General features: G+C 45.9%; 1 protein-coding gene across 1 annotated transcript in view; it reads left to right on the top strand.

Moving 5' to 3' along the window:
• The window catches only part of acap3a (ArfGAP with coiled-coil, ankyrin repeat and PH domains 3a), a 331,287-nt gene that overhangs the window by 218,180 nt on the left and 88,907 nt on the right, over positions 1-24,200 (top strand). The window contains exons 6-9 of the mRNA XM_080215115.1: positions 8,017-8,200; positions 17,874-17,918; positions 19,075-19,170; positions 23,193-23,267. Of these exons, the coding sequence (XP_080071241.1) occupies positions 8,017-8,200; positions 17,874-17,918; positions 19,075-19,170; positions 23,193-23,267 (400 nt within the window). The remainder of the gene's footprint in view (positions 1-8,016; positions 8,201-17,873; positions 17,919-19,074; positions 19,171-23,192; positions 23,268-24,200) is intronic.

The following is a 24,200-nucleotide window of genomic DNA, read 5'->3' as shown; positions in this document are numbered from 1 at the left end:
GAGGGTTGTGGGGCTGGAGCAGGTTGCAGAGATGGAAGTGGGGGAAGGTTGTGGGGCTGGAGCAGGTTACAGAGTTGGCAGTGGGGGAGAGTAGTGGGGCTGGAGCAGGTTACAGAGATGGCAGTGGGGGAGAGTAGTGGGGCTGGAGCAGGTTACAGAGATGGCAGTGGGGGAGAGTAGTGGGGCTGGAGCAGGTTACAGAGATGGCAGTGGGGGAGAGTAGTGGGGCTGGAGCAGGTTACAGAGATGGCAGTGGGGGAGGGTTGAGGGGCTGGAGCAGGTTACAGAGAAAGAAGTGGGGGAGGAGGTGGGGGGGTGGCAGTGAGGACCAATTTGAATTTTATTTTTAAATCGAGATCTTGCCTGTCTGGGAACCAGTGTAAATCAGTGAACACAAAGATATTGGAACCAGAATCAGGATGTGGGCTGCAGAGATTTGGAGGAGCTCAAGTCGATGGAGGTGGCAAGGTGGGCGATTATTTGGGAGAGGACTGCGATAGCAAGATCGACAGCCATTTGGGCAAGATATCAAAAAGCTGGTGGATCTTGAGGAATCAGATTGCAGGAAGCAAGGAAAATAACATTAGCAGAACAGATGCTGGACCTGACACTTCAACCTGTAACCGTGGGCAGCGAGCTTCACAGAATTCACCCATGGCACTCTGTGTTTGCCGTGCCCTTCCTGAGGTGCTAAGGACACAACACCAAGGTCAGCAAAGCAAATTTTCTTAAAGGGGATGAGGTTACAATTGGGGCTTTGAGAATGGCTAACTGACTTTGGTAAATACTGCTGCCTCACAGCACCAGGGACCTGGGTTCAATTCCGGCCTTAGGCCACTGTCTGTGTGGAGTCCGCACGTTCTCCCCATGTCTGTGTGGGTTTCCTCTGGGTGCTCTAGTTTCCTCCCACAATCCAAAGATGTGCGGGTTAGGAGGATTGGCCATGATAAATTGCCCCTTAGTGTCAGGAGGATTAGCAGGGTAAATAGCTGGGGTTACGAAGATAGGTCCTGTGTGCAATTGTTGTCAGCACAGTCTCGATGGGCTGAATGGCCTCCTTCTGCACTGTAAGGATTCTTTGATTCTGTTTCCCACTCTGGCCAAGGCTCCCGAGAACCATTCATAGCTCAGTGACATCTGAGGGAATTCAAGTGGGAAAACACGCTCCCTTGTCGCAATTCCGATCATTTTAACCGTAAATTCAGAACACCAGAGACAGATAAAGTCATGAATACAGACAATATAAAATAAAAATAGAAAATGACAGGATAAACAGAAGGCCTGTCAGCATCTAAAAGATAGGTTAACCCCTGTTTGCGCAAAAATTCATCGAGAATTGAGGTGAACTTATTTAGTATTTTCTGCACCTTCTCCTTCTCACTCAGTGGTTATTGGCTGCTGTCTGGTAACTTGCTGGAAGGTCTGTTCCTCACAGTTAGGCCTAGGTGTGAAACACCTGAAGGATCTTTACTAGTGACCAATCAGAGCTAGCCCCAATCCTACCCCTTACCTGAAGTCCCTGCAGTCAGAGGGGAGGCAATGGCCTAGTGGTATTTTTGCTAGAATATTAATCACAGAATCCTGCAGTGCAGAAGAGGCCCTTCGGCCCATCAAGCCTGCACTGATGCACCCTGCCCACCTAATCCCACTCGCCAGCACTTGGCCCATAATGAATGTTCCGGTGCGCCAAGTGCTCATCCAGATACTTTTTAAAGAATGTGAGGCATCTCGCCTCCACCATCCTTCCAGGCAGTGCATTCCAGACCGTCCTCACCCTCTGAGTAATCCAGAAGCTCAGCTGGTGTTCAGGGGACCTGGGTTCGAATCCTGCCATGGCAGATGGTGGAATTTGAATTCAGTTAAAAACAAAAATCTGGAATTAAGAATCTACTGATAACCATGAAACCATTGTCAATTGTCAGAAAAACCCATCTGGTTCACTAATGTCCTGTAGGGAAGGAAATCTGCCGTCCTTACCCAGTCTGGCCTACATGTGACTCCAGAGCCACAGCAATGTGGTTGACTGTCAACTGCCCACAAGCAACTAGGGAGGGGCAATAAATGTTGGCCAGCCAACGAAGCCCAGGTCCCATTAATGAATAAAAAGAAAGATTAGGAGCTGTTAGGAATGAGAACAGAGAATGTTGGAAATACACAGCAGGCCTAGCAGCATCTGTAAGGACAGAAAGCAGAGTTAACATTTAAAGGCCTTTTGGTTCTTCATCAGGACTGAAGGGAGGGAGAATGTGTTAAATATTAAAGTTTAGCCGTAAGAAAATAGCAACTTTAAGAACAAAAGGTAGATGGTCCGGTGTGGGAGGGGGATGGGGGGTGGTTTGCATTGAGGCAATACTTGCGTGGGATTTTTTAAAAAGGGGTTGTGCGCCACATTGTGGCACACTATACTTTGATCAGCTAACACTTGCTTGTAAGTTTTATGTTAGTTAAGGTGCTCAATTCTAGTCGACTGTATCACTGGACTTCCTCCCTCTAGCTGCCCTGCCATTGGTTGCCAATCATGTCTAGCCAACCAACTGGAAATTAAAAAGCCTCCTAATTAGCAGATTCAATGATTTTTGACTGTCCATCAAAAACTGTTATTTTAGCCATCTTCCAACAAATTCATAATTCACAAACAACTGTTCGGAGAAATACAGGCCTTTGTTTTTAAGGAGTGCTCCCGTAAACTTTCTCCTGGAAGCCTCCGGGCTATCCCTGGAGGAGTTGGTGACCCTGGTGTTAGGCCCTTTCCCTCAGCCATACGTTCATTGTCAGTGAAGATATGTGGCTGAGGCTACCTCAGCTTTACATTCAGGACAGGCAACAGTGTGGGATTATTGAAGATTTTAGTCCGAGCATCCCGCAGTTAGTGCCAGCCGACAGAAACACCACTGTAGTTACTATCACATTCGAGAAATCGTCTTCCCAATCTCCTGGAAATCAATGCAATATTTTCCCCGATTGGTGCCACTCCTTTAAGGGGACGTTTTTGTTTATATTCAGCTGAATAAGTGGCGAACAGAACACAGACCACATCAGATCAATGGTAACGTCGCTCAGCTTCTGGGAGTTGTCCTCTGTGGATATTAAGAGGAGTGCACTCTAGCTGGGTTAACCTGAGCTGCCAATGGGATATTTTGAATTTAGCATCACATAAATCAAATGAATGGGCAGCACTGCTTCTTCTGGGAAGGAGGTAGTTGCTATGGCGTCCGTGAATTGACTGAGTTGGGGGGAAGGTTTGATCCTTGTTCTTTTCCTCTCTGATTATTTCACTTGAGATTTCGAGTTGATCAGCGAAAGCTTTGTGTTGGCCCTGAGCATAATTTAATGGGAGTTCCTGAAACACCAGGGTTAACTTATTCATGCTGAAACCCACAAATTGAGACAAACCCAGCCGGCACTATGTGAAGAGTTAAGTTTCATTTCTCGCTATTAAACTCTGCTTCCCAAATCCTGACTCGCACCAGGTCCTGTTCTGCTGAACATTGGCTTCCTGTCCGAGGACACCTTGCCTTTATCATTTTCATCCTTGGTCGATTTCCCCCACATTCTCATCCTGCCCTAATCTCCTGTCTGCGACCTCTGTGCTCCTCCTGTTCTGACCTCCATGCACATGCCTGATTTTCTTGGCTCCACCAGTGGCAGCAGTGCCTTCAACTGCTTAGGTCTAGAATTTTCTTCCTGAACCACTCCCCTTCTCTATCCCACTCAGCCTTATTAACAACACTTGTTCAAGCCAAGCTTTCGGTCATAAGAACTAGGAATAGGAGTAGACAAATCAGCTCCTCCGCTATTCAATACAGTCATGTCTGATCTTATCACTGCTTCAACTCCACTTTCCTGCTCATTCTCCATAACCCTTCAACCCATTACTAATTACAAATCTGTCTATCTCCTCCTTAAATTTACTCAATGTCCTGGCATCCACCGCACTCTAGGGTTGCGAATTCCAGATTCACCACTTTTTGGGAGAATTAGTTTCTCCTCATTTCGGTTTTAAATCTGCTACCCATTATCCAGAAACTATGACCTCTTGCCCTACAAGAGGAATCATCCTCTCTATGTCTACCCTGTCAATCCCCTTTAACGTCTTATGTACCTTAATTAGATCCCCTCCTCTTCTAACCTCTAGAGAGTCTGACCTAATAGTATCTCCTTACATGTCTTGGTGTCAGTATCTGCCTGTGTGACCTGAACCCAGGCAGTATCTCCTTGATACAAAATCACTGTGAAGCACCTCAGCACATTTGACCAAGTCAAGAGGTATTAGATAACAAACTGTTGTGGTTGAGTTTACCCTTGTATCAGTTTTTGACCTACCTGACCTTAGATCTTCTTCCTGGTCTGTGTGTCGGTAGTGATGGGCCATCCAGTTGACTGTCCCTGACCCTCACTTGGGTTCAGGTCACATACCTGGCAATTTCCAATTAGGAGTTTGCCATTAGAGGGGAAGGAAGGGGCAAGGTGGGCAATTAGCCATCGGAGTGAGTAAAAGATGCCTGCAATGTTTCAAATCCGAGTCTCATTAACATGAGTTGTGCTGCCTCCTATGAATTGGGAAAAAAAATCCATTGACAAATATTAACCCAATGCCTGAGGTGACCCAATTTAACACCTCAAACATTGTGCGATTCCAGGGTGAAAATTGGGGTGGGATAGGATTACAGTGTTGTTGAGTTGGGGTTGGGGGTGGGGGCATAGGAAGAGAATTGCTGAAATGGGGGTTTGTGTTGTTGACTGGGGGGTGTGGGGTTTGAATTGTTAATGGGACGATTAAGTTGGGTCCACCAACAGAAACAGATTTAAGTTTTTGGGCAGTATTTGGGTAGGTGCATTCCACATCCCCTGTTACCCAGCAGAAAATCAATCAGTGCGGAGTGGGCAGGGATATCTGCCAAATATACTGTCCCCACTGAGGTAAATTTTCTACTTTGGTGAAGTGTTCAAATAGATCATTTAGAAACTTCTAAATAAGGAAGGGATCAGGCAGACCCTCTTCCCCCAAAAGGTAACCTTATGTTATCATGGAAAGTGAGCAGTGCAAGTAGATTCAATGGTTTTGGGGTGGAGGTGGAACTCTCTTTAATAGCTATTTTCTCCTTCAGTCAGGGAAGAATATGTTAGATGGACCAGCCACCATGTTGGATTATACTTGTACCAGTTTAGACAAATGAAAGGCAATCTCATTGAAAGATGTAAGATTCTGAAGGAGTTTGATAGGGTGGATGCTGTGAGATTGTTTTCTCTGGACTGGGGAATCTGAGACACAGAATCAGGATAAAGGGACAACCATTTAAAACGGAAGAAAAATTACTTCACCCGAGTAGTTAGGAATCTTTGAAATCTGGAGGGTTTTTGAATATTCCTTCATTGAATAAATTTAAGGCTGAGATACAGGCAGAGTTTTGGTCTCTCGGGGTATCGAGGGATGTGGAGAGTGGATGGGAAAGTGGAGTTGAAGCCCGAGATCGGCCATGATCATACTGAATGGCAAACAGGCGCGACGTGCCATATGGTCTATTCCTGCTCCTATTTCTTGTGTTCAGGCAGCCCGCAGTGGGTCGCACGGTGGTGATAACAGGTACATGCACCATGCAGTTATGTTAATTGGGCAGACTATTTTGGGATGAGTAAGTGCGTGTGGAAGAATGTTTCCTCATCGGAATGCAAATCACACCCTGCAGTATTTATCAGACATTGTAATAAAGTCAAGTCACACAAGGCACTAAAGGTTCTGGGTTTTGAAAAAAAGAGAAAAGATTGCATTTATATAGCACCTTTGGACATCCCAACGTATTTGAAGTTGGAAGAAAGGAAACATGGCAGCCAATTTGCACACTGCAAACCCCCACAAACATCAATATGAAAATGATCTGTTGACTGAAGGATGAATGTTGGCCAAGACACCAGGGAGAGTGCCCCAGCTAATTGTCGGAGTAATGCCGTGAGTTCTTAAACATCCAATTGAGGGGGAAGTGCGGGCCTTGGTCTACTGTCTCCACTCTCAGTTGATAAGCTACTGTATTTAAAGCATTTTGCTAGACCAGAGTTGGCTCAGTGAAATCAGCTGCAGTAAACAGCAGGCACACACAGCGGGCTGGATTTAGCGGGGAACATCTGGCTGGGGTCACGTGACTCGATCCTTTGCCAACGAACCACTGATGAACGTCATGAGAGTGGACAGTGGCAACTTGATCGCTTAAACAAGGGCAGGAATCAAAGGAGAGGAAAGCAACTGCTGGTCCCTAAGAGAACTGTACATCCGATTCATTCACATTATCCTCCCAGCCTCTGATTAGAAAAGATTTAATTGTGTAATCGGATAGAATCAGAGCATTGTGTAGCAGAGAAGGGTTTCATTCGGGCCACAGATGCTTTTAGGTTAGGAGAGAGTTTTTTTGTGCACTTTAATACAGTGCGTATTTATAGTGAACCCATGAATGATACTTGTGCCAGATGTTCAATGTGCCAGATACTGGCACATATCCTGCATGGTGGAAAATTGTGACCTTGCATTTGTTACCCTTTGACTAATTCCCTTTGACTTGGTGACATAGTGGCACATTGGTAAGCATTGCAGCCTATCAGCAGCAGGGACCCGGGTTCAATTCCAGCCTCGGGTCGCTGTCTGTGTGGAGTCTGCACATTCTTCCCGTGTCTGCATGTGTTTCCTCCAGGTGTTTCCTCCCACAGTCCAAAGATGTGTGGGTTAGGGGCATTGGCCATGCTAAATTGCCCCTGAGTGTCAGGAGATTAGCAGGGAAAATATGCGGGGCTATGGGAAAAGGGCCTAAATGGGATAGTGATCGTGCAGAGTTGGGCTGAATGGCCTCCTTCTGCACTGTAGGGATTCTATGAATGCCTGCCAATCGATACCATCTTTAGCGGTTGTTTAACGTAGGTACAGCAGATAATATAGAAAGCAAATGGAATGTTGGTATTTATAGCTAAAGGAATAGAATATAAAGGGAAGGAAGTGTGTAGTCTTATATGAGGAGAAAAGACTGCTCCCAAAGGGTTGTGAATCTGTGGAATTCGTTGCCCCAAAGTGCAATGGATGCTGGGACAGTGAGTAAATTTAAGGAGGAGTTAGACAGATTTTTAATTGGGAATGGGTTGAAGGGTTCTGGGGAGAAGGCAGGAAAATGGGGATGAGGAGTATATCAGCCATAATTGAATGGCAGAGCAGCTGTGATGGGCCGAATGGCGTAATTCTGCTCCTATATCTTATGAACTTAATGCACAGAACCACATCTAAAGCAGAATGCTTCCCCTTAGTAACTATGTACAAGGTTTCACTCAATTTCTGTTCATCTTTCTCCTTCTACTGTCCTGCCCTTCCCCTCCCCATCTAGTGGCACCAGCCCCACAGACCTTAGGCTGCTGTCTGATACCACATCCAACTAGTCACTCTTTAGCAAGTGCCATAAACTATGTGGGGAGGCACAGGCATAGTGGTATTGTCACTGAACTATTAATCCAGTGAGCCAGGGTAATGCTCTGGGGATCCTGGCTCAAATCCCACCAGGACAGATGATGAAATCTGAATTCAATAAAAACCTGGAGTCTATTGATGGCCATGAAACTATTGCCAGTTGTTATAAAAAAAACAATTTTGGTTTGCTAATGTCCTTTAGGAAAGGAAATCTGTTGTCCTTACCTGGTCTGGCCTACATATAACTACAGCAATATGGTTGACTGTTAAATGCCCTCAGGGATAGGCAGTAAACACCCACATGAACACATTTAAAAAATCATATTCACTCTTGTTCTTCTATTACCTACTTAACTCCACCTTCAACCATGGTAATTTGGTCAAATTCAATTAAGGTGCCTTGAGCCTCACTGGAAGAGAGGTTCATTTCTCCGTTTGCGAAAGCCCGTTGTGTAGTGGGCCTTTGGGACATATTTTCATATGAGTCACATATGAAACTGAATCTTTAAATTCCACCCCCCCACCTCCCACCACCCCATCCCACTAATAGAATATTTGTGTTTCTTGTCAAAATGCAGAGATGTTCGGAAGTTCAAGGAGACCAAGAAGCATTTTGATAAGGTCCGAGAGGACATGGACCTGGCATTGATCAAGAACGCGCAAGCGACTCGCAACAAGACGCACGAAGTGGAGGAGGCCACGGGGACACTGACCATGACGAGGAAATGCTTCAGGCACCTGGCACTCGACTACGTCCTTCAGGTATGACGGGAAACAGAGAAACTGGGCCTCAGGAGATGCTCCAAAGCTGAAGGTTTCTGGACCACTGTGTAAGGAGAAGCAGGAGGGCTCTCTCTGATACCAGGACCCTCCCAAAGGCCTGAGTGCCAAACCTGATTCCAGTGTGAAATTCCACCTGGTTCAGTCTTCACGTTGGTACTTGTGAAGTGTGTATGGTGCCCCAGTCCAGGGAGATTCAGGCGAGTGCTGATCTGAGTCCAGGCTGTGAGTTGACCAGTTGCAGGTGGACACAGAATCACCAGGCAAAAAAAATCAGACTGCCCGTCCTTGGACACAGTCCAGTGGCTTGTGATAGGAAGTTTGGACATTGGATAAGGCAGCATCAGGCAAGACTGTGATGGTGCCTGCAGCTGAATAGCCTGTCGTTCTTCATTGTGTAAAAATCATAGAAACTGTACAGTGCAGAAGAAGACCATTCAACCCATTGAGTCAGCACTGACAACACTCCCACCCAGGCCCTAACACCGTCACCCCACAAATTTACCCTGTTAATCCCTCTAACCTACGCATCCTGGGACACTAAGGGACGATTTAGCATGGCCAATCCACCTAACCCGCACATCTTTGGAATGTGGGAGGAAACCGGGGCATCCAGAGGAAACCCACGCAGACACAGGGAGAACATGCAGATTCCACACAGACAGTGACCCGAGGCCGGGATTCGAACCCGGGTCCCTGGAGCTGTGAGGCAGGGGTGCTAGCCACTGTGCCACCGTGCCGTGCCTGTATGCGCTCAGAAGGGTGGAGCACTGGGATGAGTGGCAGCTGTAACTAAACCAGGAGCCAACAGCTTCAGGAGAGGAGATAACTGCCTCGAGTAGAGGATGCCGAGGGAGATATTTCCCCAGTTATAAACAATGAAAATTGATGTGCAACTTGCAGAAGAGCAGCTTGTCCCCAGCGAGGGATTAATCTGTAGGGAGAATGACGTAATGGATAACCAGAAGGTACATTAAAGCAGTGAACGTGACATAAGCTAAGCACTCAGTGATAGGATGGAGCAGTGTGCTAAGGAGTCAGCTCATTAAATCACTGCAGTCATCTTTCTGTCTGGCTTCCAGCCACTTCTTCAAAGCTTCCCTCATATTGTTCTCCACCCTGATGTGGTTTAAGTGTTCTGGGTTTTAGTTTCTGCTTGCTGTGAAGCTCAAGGTCGACAGAACTGGAATCCCATCAAAAGTAGTGCAGTGGGGTGGAGGGAATTCGGGGAGTGTTGTTCATGTGAAACTGTTCCAATTCCAAAACGTTGATGAAGGAGAGACAGAAGGAGGTAAGGTTCAGGGACAGAGTAAATTGGAGCTGGAAATATGCAGAAAATATTGGGATTTGAGTGAACCGAGCAGCACGGGCTTCAGTCAGTTCGCCCTGCAATCAGCATGATTCAATCCGTAGCCAAGGTGAGGGAGCGCCCACTGGGTATGACTGATGATGCAGACTGTCAAAGCACCAGGGAACAGACAACTCCTGCCTGCTCTCCATCACAGCTGTACACAGAATCTGTACAGATCTGAAGTTCAACGCCAACACCGACAACCACACACCCCCACCCCCCACTCTCACCGCACCGCTGCACCTCCATCCCAAGGTGACAGAGCCCATGACTGCTCCAGCACAGTGTTCAGCTACCAGACAGTAAGTGTTCTATCAATGCCAGGGCACCCACATGTGTCTGCCTGAATCTGGAAAGGACACACATTCCACTGTCCAATGAGGCAAATATTGCCTCGATTTGAAAACGTCAAATATACAGAATTTAATCATGGAATTTAATGTTTTAGATGGATACACCCTCTGCCGAGCTGGTGAGAGAACTCTATAACACAGTATTCATAGAAATAGTATCATAGAAACCCTACAGTGCAGAAGAAGGCCATTCAGCTCATCGAGTCTGCTCTGACATCAATCCCACTCAGGCCTTATCCCCGTAATCCCACATATTTACCCTGCTAATCCCACTACCTCCGCATCCCAGGGTCAATTTAGTATGGCCAATGCACCTAACCTGCACATTTTTGGAACATGGGAGGAAACCGGAGCACCTAGTGGAAACCCACACAGACACGGGGAGAATGTGCAAGCTCCAGGAATCAAGCCGGGAATCGATCTTGGGTCCCTGGAGCTGTGAGGCTGCAGTGCTAACCGCTATGCCACCATGCCGCCCAATTGGGATTAGAAAGTACTGCAGGGAAACTGGATGCTAGAATTGTGTCTGTACACCTAGGACTGGGTGTCGCCATGTTGCAGACAAGTTGTTGATCCGGAGAAGGTGCCTTTCAGTAAGGTGGACTGTGTGCCCATCCCATGGGCAGCACCTCAGGAGGAAGCTTGAATTGCTCATCATTGCCATTCCTGAGCATCAAACTGTTGATCTGTGTTTGTTGGGGAGGGATGTGGGGGCCTCATGCTGTTGAGGTGCCTCCCAGATGAAGACTGGAAACATGTCAATATTTTGTCAGACTCAGTAATCCAATATCTGATCCAGACAGGTCAGCAGTACTCCAAGGCTTAATGGTTTGAGTTAAGGAGAGGCTGGATAGACTGAGACATTTTTTTCCCTGGAGCGTAGGAGGCTTAGTGGTGATTTTATAGAGGTCTATAAAAAAAATGAGGGCATAGATCAGCTAGATAGTCAACATCTTTTCCCAAAGCTAGGGGAGTGTAAAACTAGACGGCATAGGTTTAAGGTGAGAGGGGAGAGATACAAAAGGGTCTGGAGGGGCAATTTTTTCACACAGAGGGTAGCGAGTGTCTGGAACAAGCTGCCAGAGGTAATAGTAGAGGTGGGTACAAATTTGTTTTTTAAAAAGCGTTTAGATAGTTACATGGGTAAGATGGGTATAGAGCAATATGGGCCAAACACAGGCAATTGGGTTTATCTTAGAGGTTTAAAAAAAAAGGACGCCATGCTGTAAACCTCTATGACTCTAAGAGGCTGATTATGGATCAGTCAGCCACACATTACTGGCACCTACCTGCAGTATACCTGTCACTGGGAGCTGCCTTTTTCGCCACTCAGTTCCATTCCTGTAAACTAATGGGTAAAAGGATTATGTGGATAATCAGTGAAGGTTATTAGTGCTCTGTACTGAGCAGTTTTAGCTGTTTACACCCCACTATCACTCCTGGATATGTTTGGGGACCTTAATCCTTTCTCTGTGCAGATTTACTGGATTTAAGTAAACAGTCCCTTTGTGTGTGTGTGGGGGGTGGGCGGGGGGTGTGGTGGTGGTGGTATGAGTTAGCATCAGGCATACAGAAATAAAACCGGTGACCGCTTCTTGCTAGCTTGGCTTCAAACTACTTCAACATGACGATGCTTTTTTTGTACATGTCAGGCAAGGAAAATGGGAGATGATGCTGCTTAGGAAAGTCTAGGGCTGTTAATGAAAAGGCTTCTTATTTTCAATGTATACCTTCAATGACCACATGATGGCAGCAAATACACATGTTTTTGATCTTATTCTCTCAGTAAGAGACTTCCATGTTGAACATTAGCGTGTCGGGTTTAGATGGAAGACTGAGCCCTCAACTTCTTTAAAAAAAGGCACAAAAGATTCGTCCTGCTTAATTCAGACATCCTCCTTCATATTTCATTCTTTCTGTCGGCTGCACTGGATTGATTTTCCATTAATAGTGAAGGCTGACACTATCGGGGGAATTGGCTGTCAGGGGCTCTTGATCCTGACATTAAAAAACAACAGAGTTAAAAGCTAAAGCTCCTTTCGCCTCACAGATCAGAGCAGAACTTAAAGTCTGCCTGCTGCTGAGTGCTTCCTATCTCTATTCCGTATTCGAATTCAATACAAACAGACAGTGCAAAAGGAGGCCATTCAGACCATTGTATTCATGCTAGCTCTTTACAGGAGCTACCCAATTATCCCACTCTCCTGCTGTCTCCTCATGATTTTGCTTTTAAATATATATTCAGTTCTCTTTTTGGGAGTTACGATTGAATCTGCTCCCACCGTCCTTTCAGACAGTGCATTCCAGATTGCAATAACACAATATGTATAAGTTGCATTCAAAATTCCAAATTCTCCTCCCGTTTTTAAAATCTCCGTTTTTCCCTGAAGGCCAGTGCAAGGATGATCCGGAGACTAGGGATCATTCCGGATCTGTCTGACTGGAGTTGGCAAGGACCAAGTATTCTGACAGCTTGCATTTTTGACAGAGTGTGTTGAAATTCTGTTTATAAAACCCACATCTCCTGCACTTGTTTGGTTTGTGAGCCACTGGGAGGGAGAACGGGTCTGGTGCTAAATTATTTGGAGTCAAATTCCCACCATAGTTCCCATGATGTAACTCGCTGCAATTAAAGGTGGGCAGCAGTGGGGGGGGGGAAATGTTATTCTCCTAAAAGTGCTGAATTGGTGAGAAAACTGGTCTAAAGCCCGATTATTTTTTCAGTGGGAGTTCAGACGAGACTCTCCATTCTGTGCACTACAGAGTTCCCAGTTGTGAATCTTATTAAAAACCCGGGGTGGCGGGGCTGATTTGTACTGGAGCCTGACAGATCTGGAACTCTGTGAATGCACAGTGGTCCTGGTCTGTCAGTCTCCATGTTTGCCGGCCAGCCCTGGACCCCGGCAGCGCTGCCCCTCCAACACCCCTCCCCCACGACCTGATCATGACCCTCACAAGCATTCCCAGGCTAGCCCTGATCACCTCCCCCCTCCCCCGTCCAGGAGCGCCCTAATTTCCAGCCTCCCCCCCCCCCCCCCCCCCCGCCCCCAGTAGTGGCCATCCCCCAAACCGTGCCCCTCTGCAGACCATCCCCAATCACTGGCCTCCCTCCAACCCTGACCGTTCCCCGTGCAGAGCTGCAGTGGGAGCCCCCACCCCCAGCGATCACCCCTAGGCCCTGCCCCCTGTGTCTCACCCCCTCGGTGTCTCACCACCACCCCCCCCCACCTCGGTGTCTCCCCCCACCGTTCCCCCCCCCCACCCCGGTGTCTCACCCCTCCCCCCCGATGTCTCATCTCACCCTCTGGGTGTCTCATCCCCTCAGTTTTTAAAGCTGTTTCTCCCTTATTCCTAATGTGCTTCGAGATTTGCCTCAATCTTCATCCAGTCTGTTTAATTGTCCACCCTCCCTCCCCCATGAAGATTTCCTCATCTGTGAATCTCCTCCCTGTTCTGAACTCATTTCAGCTTCAGAAACATTGACAGTGAATTTCATAGAATCCCTACAGTGCAGAGGAAGGCCGTTCAGCCCATCGAGCCTACACCGACCGCAATCCCACCCAGGCCCTTTTCCCGTAACTCTCATTTACCCTGCTAATCCTCCTGACACTAGGGTCAAATTTAGCATGGCCAATCAACCTAACCCGCACATCTTTGGAGTGTGGGAGGAAACCGGATCACCCGGAGGAAACCCACACAGACACAGGGAGAAAGTGCAAACTCCACACAGACAGCGACCCGAGACCGGAATCGAACCCGGGTTCCTGGCGCTGTGAGGCAGCAGTGCTTGCCACTGTGCCGCCCAGTACAGCACAATAAACAGCTCATTCAGCCTAGCCAGCGTTGATGTTCCACAAAAGCCTCCTCCCACCTTACTTCAATACACCATATCCTTCTATTCCCTCCCCCCAACCCATGTATTTAACCATTGTCCCCTTAAATCCATCTACACTATTCATCACGACTACTTCTTGTGGGAACAAGTTCCACGCTTTGACCACTCTGTGAAACCCTTCCTTCTGCCACGTCGCGTGTAATCTGACAACGTGGACTCGAAGCTCAGCCAAGACCTCAGTCAAATCAGCAAATTCCTGTTTATTCTATGGCTCGAGATACGGCTCAGGCCGACTGATGTTCAGCCGCTGTTTGACTTCAATTCCAGCAGTCTGCCACATGATGGCAGCACCATGCTCCCACCAACCTCTTCCCAGCCTGAAATCCATTCCAGTGTCAGTAAGTAATTAGCTTCAACATGTGGGAAAGGATGCAGGAACCGTTCAGCCGTGTCACAATAGGCTTTTACAGATAATTCTGAGATTACACTGTCAAAAATGTCAGATTACTACATCACGGCTCCCTGCTGTCACTGACTTGATACTCCTCATGTATATAAGTGTGCCTATTAGGCACCGTATGTCACTCAGTGTAAGCCCCTGTGTTAGTTCTGTGTCGCGAGCCACATCACAAAGAAGATGGTCATGGTTGCTGAGGGTCAAACCCTCTCAGCCCCAGGACAACCTCTGGGTAGTGTCCCAGGCCTAACCCTCTTCAGCCACTTCATCAATGACCTTCCCTCCGTCACAGGCAGAGATGGGACTACTGTATGATGGTTGTACCACGTTCAGCACCATTCATAACTCCTCAGATACCAAAAGCAGGGCTGATATATGGCAAGTACCATTTGCGTTATACAAGTGCTGGGGAGGTTTTGGCCCAGTGGTATTATCACTAGACTATTAATCCAGAAACTCAGCTAATGTTCTGGGGACCCGGGTTCAAATCCTGTCACGGCAGGTGGTGGAATTTGAACTCAATAAAAAATATCTGGAATTAGGAATCTACTGATGACCATTGTTGATTGTTGGAAAAAAACACCATCTGCAAGTTCCCCTCCACGTCACTCACCATTCCTTCACAGTCGCTGGGTCAAAATCCTGGAACTCCCTTGCTAACAGCACTGTGGGTGCACCTACACCACATGGACCGCAGCGATTCAAGACGGTGGCTCCCATCACCTCCTCAAGGACAGTTAGAGATGGGCAATAAAATGGCTGGCCAAGCTGGTGATGTCCAGGTTCCATGAGAGAATACAAAAAGTGTTGCTTTGGAAGTGCTCTACTCAGTTCCCCCACTGACCCACCCGTCAACATTCAGTCTCGGTAATTCTCCCCAAGTAGCTGACTTGCTGCAACCATCTCTCTGACAATATGAAGGGCAACAGCCTGAAATAGACAAGAAGAAATATGACAATTGAATGAAATGATATTTCTGCTTGAAGAGTTTCCCCTATTTAAACAGGAATCACATTTATATCACAGAGTTTATCAGAGCTCCAGTTTGTTCACAGACACACAGTGCAACTTGTAATCATGCCACATTGCTGCAGTGATGTCTGTATGATATACATGTTCCAGGCTCTTCTAATTCTTCCCCACCTTAAATAACAAAGCTTTGAGATGACCCTCATTTAATATACTTTGAGACCTTTATTTGGTGGCAGAGGTTAGCGCTGCTACCTCACAGCATCAGGGACCCAGGTTCGATTCCTGGCTTAGGTCACTGTCTGTGTGGAGTTTGCATGTTCTCCCTGTTTCTGCGTGGGTTTCCTCCGGGTGTTCTGGTTTTCTCCAACAGTCCGAAAGACGTGCTGGTTAGGTGCATTGGCCATGCTAAATTCTCCCTCAGTGTACCTGAACAGGCACCAGTGTGTGGCGATTAGGGGATTTTCACAGTAACTTCATTGCAGTGTTAATGTAAGCCTACTTGTAGCACTAATAAATAAGCTTAATGGGCGGCACGGTAGCACAGTGGTTAGCACTGCTGCTTCACAGCTCCAGGGTCCTGGGTTCGATTCCCGGCTTGGGTCACTGTCTGTGTGGAGTTTGCACGTTCTCCTCGTGTCTGCATGGGTTTCCTCCAAATACTCCGGTTTCCTCCCACATCCAAAGATGTGCAGGTTAGGTTGATTGGCCACGCTAAGAAATTGCCCCTTAGTGTCCAGAGATGCATACGTTAGAGGGATTAGTGGGTATGGTATGTAGGGATATGGGGGTAGGGCCAGGGTGGGGTTGTGTTCAGTGCAGACTCGATGGGCTGAAGGGCCTCTTTCTGCACTGTAGAGTTCTATGATCTTAATAAGCTTAATAGCTTAACTGTGGTGTTCACCAGTTAGAACTAAATCATTCAATTCAAATCGCGGATGACAATGAATTATTATTGTAAAATTGAGACATATTGTCCTAAATGTGCCTTAAAATGAATATAGAAAAATCATCACTGTCTGCATGGCCCTCCAGCTCGCTATATCATTCCCCCTTTGTCTGGTGTATCAGCAGCCAATCTTCAGTTCTCCATAGCAACAAAGGGTTCAGCCTGGATGCCTTTTTGGCTGCATTGTCTAGACAGTACGGCACTGTTGACGTGTTTAACATGAGCTGTGCAGCAGTGATCAATGAAACAGCCAGAGTTCACAAGGAGCATCAACACCGGCTAACACCAAACAGAGCGCATTAGTCCCAACAATCAGCAAAACAGGAAGTATTACTGACAACCCTCAATAAAATAGGAAATATTAGTCATAGTTGTTATGACCGCAGCAGATGTTATTTGCTGAGCGAGCCAAGTCTCAGAGGGAAACCTGTCTTACTATTCATTAACCTTTATATTTGTATTTTGAAAATGAGTAGAAAAAAGCATAGTACCCCAGTAACACCTTTAGGATTTTAAAGATTAACATTTTATTAAAAAGGGAAAAAAACTTAAGTGCATGAGATTAAAGTTACACTGTTAAAACAATCTTACAGAACAAACCCCCAAAACCCATCTGGTCAAAATTATACAAGTAAACTACCCTCTTAGCAACAACTCTTTCATATGAAGAGAAACTACTGCTCCCGAAGGATTGTGAAATTTGCTACCCCAAAGTGCGGTGGATACTGGGACAGTGAGTAAATTTAAGGAGGAGTTAGACAGATTTTTAACTAGTAATGGGTTGAAGGGTTATGGGGAGAAGGCAGGAAAATGGGGATGAGGAGCATATCAGCCATGATCGAATGGTGGAGCGGACTGGCCTAATTCTGCTCCTATAACTTATGAACTTATAGACTTTTAACTCTAAAAATCAATAGTATTGCCTAAAGCAGAGAATTATTGTCACTTTAATAAACGAACACTGCGCAACACCTCAAACATTTCCCACTCAGATATGGAAATGCAGTAAGAAAGTTCAGAAACAAACTGTTATCTGAGAAAGACATTTCTGGCTTGAAACTGGATGACTGGTTCAGATTCAAAACTTTCACACCTTCCCAGCACACAGGCCTGGGCTTCAGAACATTTCCTCACACAGCCATCACTCAGCTAAACATCTTTCCTAAAATATCTTTTCTTCCTCTTTCATCTCAAGTTCCATTGTCCTCAATTTGAACTTAACTTCTCCAAATGTAAAAATCTTTCATGTTTTCCTATCTTATCTCTACTTTCGGTCATTCAAATTTAGCACACTTTCCCCTGTTTACCTGTGAAATCTTTGGAAGTTGTAAAGGTTCCTTGTCACATTGGAACTCCCCTTTGGAACTCAACAGTTGAAACACCATGTCTTCATTTATATTACAATTCAAATTTTAGATCCAACCCGATTTACTTTTAACTTAAACTATGACCCCTCGTTGCAAATGCATGAACCTAACACATATTCTTTTATCTGTTGGTTGTCACGGACAAGTTGTCCCCAGTAACCTTTCCCTAGTCTAATTAATAATGGACTCACACCCATTTGCAGTTTTTTTGCCTATGCAGAATACAAACATAATCTCAAAATATTTTTAAAAATAACATCCATCATCACATAGTAATACCCAATTATCAATAAAACAGAGAATATAGCCAGCTAATGTATTTGAGCTCACAGCATCTGATAATGAACCTTAACTCATGATCTTATCTTTCTTAGATTAACGTTCTTCAGGCAAAGAAGAAGTTTGAAATATTAGACGCGGTAAGACAGATTTCCTTTGCTTATTTGCTATCTAGAGAAGTAGCCACATGCTTCTGTTTTCTTAATATAAATATTCTAAGCTTCAGAAGTTCCTCCTTGGGCAATCAGATTGCTGACATTTGAAAACCTTTTCTGGCTTCCTTTTGTAAACTGGATTTGATTTAAAATGTCATGCTGTAATGCTCCAACAGGGGGCGTAAGTTCTCACACTGTAACACCCGACACTGGGTACAAACTGGGTATAAACTATCACTGTAACGCCCAACACTGGATATAAATTCACACTGTAACATTGGGTATGAACTCTCAATGTAACATTCCCACACTGGATATAAATTCACACTGTAACATGTGACAGAGGGTACAAACTGGATCTAAACTCACACTAAAACACTGGGTATGAACTCACACTAATATTCTAGCACTGGATATAAGCACTCACTGTAACATTCCAACACTGGATATACATTCACACTGTAACCCTGGGTATAAATTCATAATGTAACACTGGTTATAAACTCATACTGTAACATTTCAACACTGGATATACATTCTCACTGTAACACTGGATATAAATTCACAATGTAACACTCCAACACTGGATATACATTCACACTAACACTGGGTGTAAACTCTCATTGTAACACTCCAACACTGAGTATGAACTCATGTTCTGCCTAGCACTCAGACTGAACAAATGCACACTTAATACCCACACACTGTGTGGCACTCACCAGTGACAAGTCACTGCCATTGGGTAAGCGGTAGGTGTTGCAGTGGGTCATAGAGAAATGACACTCGTGATATCTCTTAACCTTTCCAAATCCTAATGGTGCATACATCAGACTTTTGTATGACACACACATGCCACAGCAGCCAACAAAAACCCACACAGACATGGGGAGAACATGCAATCTCCACACAAACAGACCCCGGGCCGGAATCAAATCCAGGTTTAGATGCTGTAAGGCAGCAGTACTAACCACTGCACCACTGAGCCACCCATGGTTTCTTTGTGAAAACATTTAAAGGAAGCCTATCACTGGATTTGGGAGAATTCTGTGTAATAATTATTCCCCTTCTGGTAACTTGGATAAATTGTGGGAAAATGTTAGATATTAAAACTTGTCTGTTGGTTTGTCATTCTGCGTTCCAGATGCTGTCATTCATGCACGCCCAGTATACTTTCTTCCAACAAGGCTACGACTTACTTAAGGAGCTTGATCCATACATGAAGAAACTGGCCACAGAGGTAAGAGGCTGTTTAATGTAATGATGTTGCAGTCGTGCTTTTAGATTAAGGCATTACTGGTGGATATTATTATTCAAGATTATTTAACTTCCTTTTTTCACAATGTTAATTAGTTTGTGGCCATTGCAGCTGGCAAGTGATTAATGAGAATCGTGAGGAAGGGTTTAATGGGAAAGGCTTCATCTGCTGAGATTATTAGCAGATTTCTGTGAAAGAGGATTATCTTGAGGCTTAATGACTGGAGTCTCCCTTTCATTTATTTACGAAGTTCCCCCGGTGGCTTAATGAACAACTGCACCCTCTGTTGTGGCAATGAGCAAGTGGGCCTGCCCACTTAGGCCCTCCCAAACAACGCAAGTGGCTGGGTGGTGGCGAAGACAAAAACCCACTATATTCCCACTCCCGATTCCCCCCCACCCCGGGATTCCTGCTACTGGAGACTCTGTGAATGCAAAGGTCAGCCGAGAGCAAAATTGGCCCTGACTGTGACGTCTCAGTGGCTGAATAGTCCTAGCTTCCGTAAGAGTATTGCCATATGGATGAGATAGTGGACAGTGAAAAGAAAAAGTGAATGACTTACATTTACACAGCAGCCTCAAGATTTCTGAAATGTTACACAGCCAGTTGTATCCACTGTTGGGATGTAGGATTCGCAGCAGCCAATTTACTGTCAGCTAATGGCCACAAGTAGCAACATGATAATCATAGACTCCCTACAGTGCAGAAGGAGGCCATTCAGCCCATCGAGCATGCGCACAATCCCACCCAGGCCCTATCCCCATATATTTACATATCGGGGGATAGTGTCTCTGATATTAAGTGGTAACATACCAGGCCAATCCACCTAACCCGCACATCTTTGGACTGTGGGAGGAAACCGGAACGCCTGGAGGAAACCCATGCAGACATGGGGAGAATATGCAAACTCCACACAAAGCTGAGGCCGGAATCGAACCCGGGTCCTTGGCGCTGTGAGGCAGCAGTGCTAACCACTGTGCCACCCTCAATGACCAACTGATGTGTTGTATATTGTATAAATATTGATCAAGATACTGGATGAACACTGTTCTTTGACCAGTGCCATAAGATCTTTTACAACCACCTGAGGAGGGAGACAGAGGCCTGTGTTTAAAGTCCCAACCGAAAGATGGTACATCCAGCAGAGCAGCATCCCCTTAGTACTGCACTGGAGTCTTAGTCAAATGCTTAAGTCTCTGGAGTGGGCTTTGAGCACAGACAGCTGCTAACCCACCCTCCCCCCAGCCTCCTGAGTCAGAGGTGAGAGTGGCTACCAACACTAAGCCATAACTAGCCAGCCAGCTCATGTGGAACTTTACCTCAGAATAAACCACAGGAAACAAAGAGGGCGAACTCGGGGAGGAAAGTACATTTAAAAAATTGGTTTTGTATGTAATGTAAAACATGAATAATATATATTTATATATGCAAGTGTGGGATATATATTAGTTCTACTTCATCTATATAAGCTGCATTAATTTCACATGTCAAATTACTACAACACATCAAAAGCAGCAGAGTATTACTTTGTGGCAGATGAAAATGGGAAATGCCCTGGAAGAGAACAGTTCCAGAAATATCACTAAAAGACGCACACTGAAACTGAGTGCACAGTACCCTGGAGGATTAATTAATCGCATAATTAAGAATAAAAACTTGTTTCATTGAGGCAATGAAGGAAAAGTGGCTGCAGGCATTGAGGTCTTTTTTTTTGACTAATTATAACCTGCCCCTGAATTCAGAGCTATTGAGCATATGCTGGATCTATTGTGTGTGAGCCGCGTAGAAGTTGTCGATGAACTACATTCTGGTGGCGTGGGAGTCTCCTCCCGTTTTCTGGAGACTGGGTGGTGCTGGAGTCCTGGTGAACGTGGGAGGATGGTGTATCGGGATGGGCTATGGTTCATCATAGCTGGAGCATTTAAGAACATAAGAACATAAGAAATAGGAGCAGGAGTAGGCCATCCAGCCCTTCGAGCCTGCCCCGCCATTCAATAAGATCATGGCTGATCTGCCGCTGCTCAGTTCCACTTTCCCGCCCTCTCCCCATAACCCTTAATCCCCTCTCCTATCAAAAACCCATCAACCCGCGTCTTAAAAATATTTAGCGAGGCAGCCTCCACCACTTCAACGGGCAGAGAATTCCAGAGATTCACCACCCTTTGAGTGAAGAAGTTCCTCCTCAACTCCGTTCTAAACCGCCCCCCTTTTATCTTGAGGTTGTGCCCCCTAGTCCTATTGTCTTTTTTGAGCGGGAAGAGTCTTTCCACCTCTATCCTATCCATCCCATTCATCATCTTATACGTCTCAATGAGATCTCCTCTCATTCTTCTAAACTCTAACGAGTACAAGCCCAGTTTATTCAGCCTCTCCTCATAGCTCAACCCCCTCAACTCCGGTATCAGCTTAGTAAACCTCCTCTGCACTCCCTCCAAGGCCAAAATATCTCTGCGCAGGCAGGGCTGTAGAGCTGTAACTGGAATTTTAAACCAAATGGGGAGAATGGAAGGGAGGTTCAGGTGAAGGGTGAGGCCTTGTAGCACAGTGGGTAATTGTCCCTATCTCTGAGCCAGAAACTCCTCCGGCAGTCCCACTCCAAAGGCAGAATTTTCCAATTTTCTTTATCTAAGTGTCATCTTGAATGGGGAAGGACAAGGATAGCGTGCTGCTGGTTTTCCTGCTGTTATTATTAAAAGCGAAAGAAAGTGAAGGGGTGGGTCTCATGACATCACAGAGCCCTGCCAGCAACTTGGGTTTTTAAAAGATTGGGGAGGGGGGGGGGTGCTGTTTTTAAAAATTAAAAAAAAAAGAGACACCTTCCCTATGAAAATTCACCCTCCCCCCCAACCTCCTGCAACCACAGAACTCTCACCCCCCCACCACAGAACACTCCCAGTATCACTCCCACAAATTCCCCAACACCAACCCCACAGAAACTAACACCCCCGCACCCCCCCCCCCAAGAAACACTCTCCCCCCCCTAACTCTGCCCCTTTGTAGTGCTCAGGCTCTACCTTGGCACAGCCCAGGCAGCAGTGCTGAAGGGGAAGCGCCAGGGTAGGGGAGTGCCCAGACAGCTCCAGGATACTGCGCAAACATGACCCTCTCTCCCATGGGGGCTGTGCTGATTAATTTGCCAGGAGCATATCATGGGGGACCCTGTCACGACTCTTCTTTTACTCATTCGTGGGACACGGGCGCCGCTGGCTGGCCAGCAATTATTGCCATCCCTAGTTGCCCTTGGAGGGCAATTGAGAGTCAACCACATTGCTGTGGCTCTGGAGTCATCTGTAGGCCAGACTGGGTAAGGATGGCAGACTTCTTTCCCTAAAGGGCACTTAGTGAACCAGATGGGTTTTTCCGACAATCATTTCACGGTCATCAGATTATTAATTCCGGGTTTTTTAATTTAATTCAACTTCCACCATCAGCCATGGTAGGATTCGAATCCAGGTCCCCAGAACATTAGCTAAGTTTCTAGATTAATAGTTTAATGGGTTAATAGCACTAGGCCATCAAGACAGACAGTAAAGTGCCCTCACGCTGGCATTAATGGGCAGTTTAACGGGGGGAGGGGGGGTGGAACAATCAGGTGTAAAGGTCTGATGGTGATATTTAAATTGATGCAAATGGAAGTCAGGATTCCCGTCACGTCATTGGCAGGGACAATCAATCATGGAAATCCTGCTGGCATAATCCAAATGTTTGCGACGTTAAACTTCACTAAAGAAATGACATAAACAATGGATAATTCTCGAAACAGACCCAGGTCAATCCATTCTTGAACGGTTAAATTCCTGTCGTTATTCCAAGAGCGAAGCTGCTTCCTTTAAATTCAAGGAACGGTTCAAGATAGATTCGTAATCTCGTCATATTTTTATTTCACTTTTATTTCGGCTGATGTTTAGGCCGTCATTTTCTGTGCAGGAGAAATTCTTGAGCCTTGTTGTGTGTGCAGATTTATTACCAACAGATTTATTTTTTGCTTTCTTCCCCCTATTCAGCTGGACCAGCTTGTGATTGACTCAGCAGTGGAGAAAAGGGAAATGGAGCATAAACACGCACTGATACAGCAGCGGGTAAGTCGCAGGCAATGCTTGATCTCTCATTAGCCATCTGCGCTCAGATAAGGTGGGGAACAGCAAGTACCTCGGAGAGTGTTAGGAGCGTTGGATGCACACAAAGAGCTTGGGTAATATCCTACCCCACTAATATTGACAAGTGGACTCCAGGAGAGCCTCAGAGCGTTGATGTGGCTGCTTTTGATCTTTGTTACTGCCACTAACCAACAGGTACGATACTGTCTTGCTGTACAACATAAAAATAAAGGAACTTGGAATCAGAACATGTTGAAAAAATGCAACAAGTCTGGCAACATTTGAGGAAGCGAAGATACGTCATTTTAGATTCAATGTTAACTCTGCTTCTCTCTCCACAGATGCTGTCAGACCTCTGAGATTTTTCCAGCACTTACTGTTTTTATTTCAGATTTCCAGCATCTGCAGTATTGTACTTTTATTGAGGAGCTTAAAAAGATCATTTCACCAAACAATCCCACTTCTATACTTGCTATAGCACTAAGGTAATACTAAATCACCATACTTCTTTGGTATATTTACCATCCTTCTTTGCCTAATATGGTTGATCCCCACATTATCCCCCCCATTGTCCAGCTTGATTAACTTGCCCCTTGTTTGGTTACAATTTTTACACAGTCACTTGTAGCCAGAATACCTCCAGCAATGGCTTCTCCTCCTGTCCCCCTCCCTCCCCACTCCGTCACCTCAGCAGACTCTCAGGGGTCTGTCTCTGGACCCTCACGTTCCTCACTGACATGCTGCCTCATGCCCGCATCACCTGAAAAGTCACATTTTCAGCTTCCACACGTAGACACTCGGTTCTACCTTTCCAGTCTCAATTTGCGCACACCCCGCCCCAGTTTCTCTGGTGTCAAACCCAGTGTAAGATGAACCACAATTCTCCCAAATTAAATATGGGAAGATCAAAGTGGG

The sequence above is a fragment of the Carcharhinus amblyrhynchos genome, chromosome 30 (assembly GCF_965287045.1).
Source record: "Carcharhinus amblyrhynchos chromosome 30, sCarAmb.v2.hapA, whole genome shotgun sequence".
Classification (NCBI taxonomy): Eukaryota; Metazoa; Chordata; class Chondrichthyes; order Carcharhiniformes; family Carcharhinidae; genus Carcharhinus; species Carcharhinus amblyrhynchos.
Note: the sequence above shows the minus strand (reverse complement) of the source record. Positions and strands in the feature narration are given on the sequence as shown.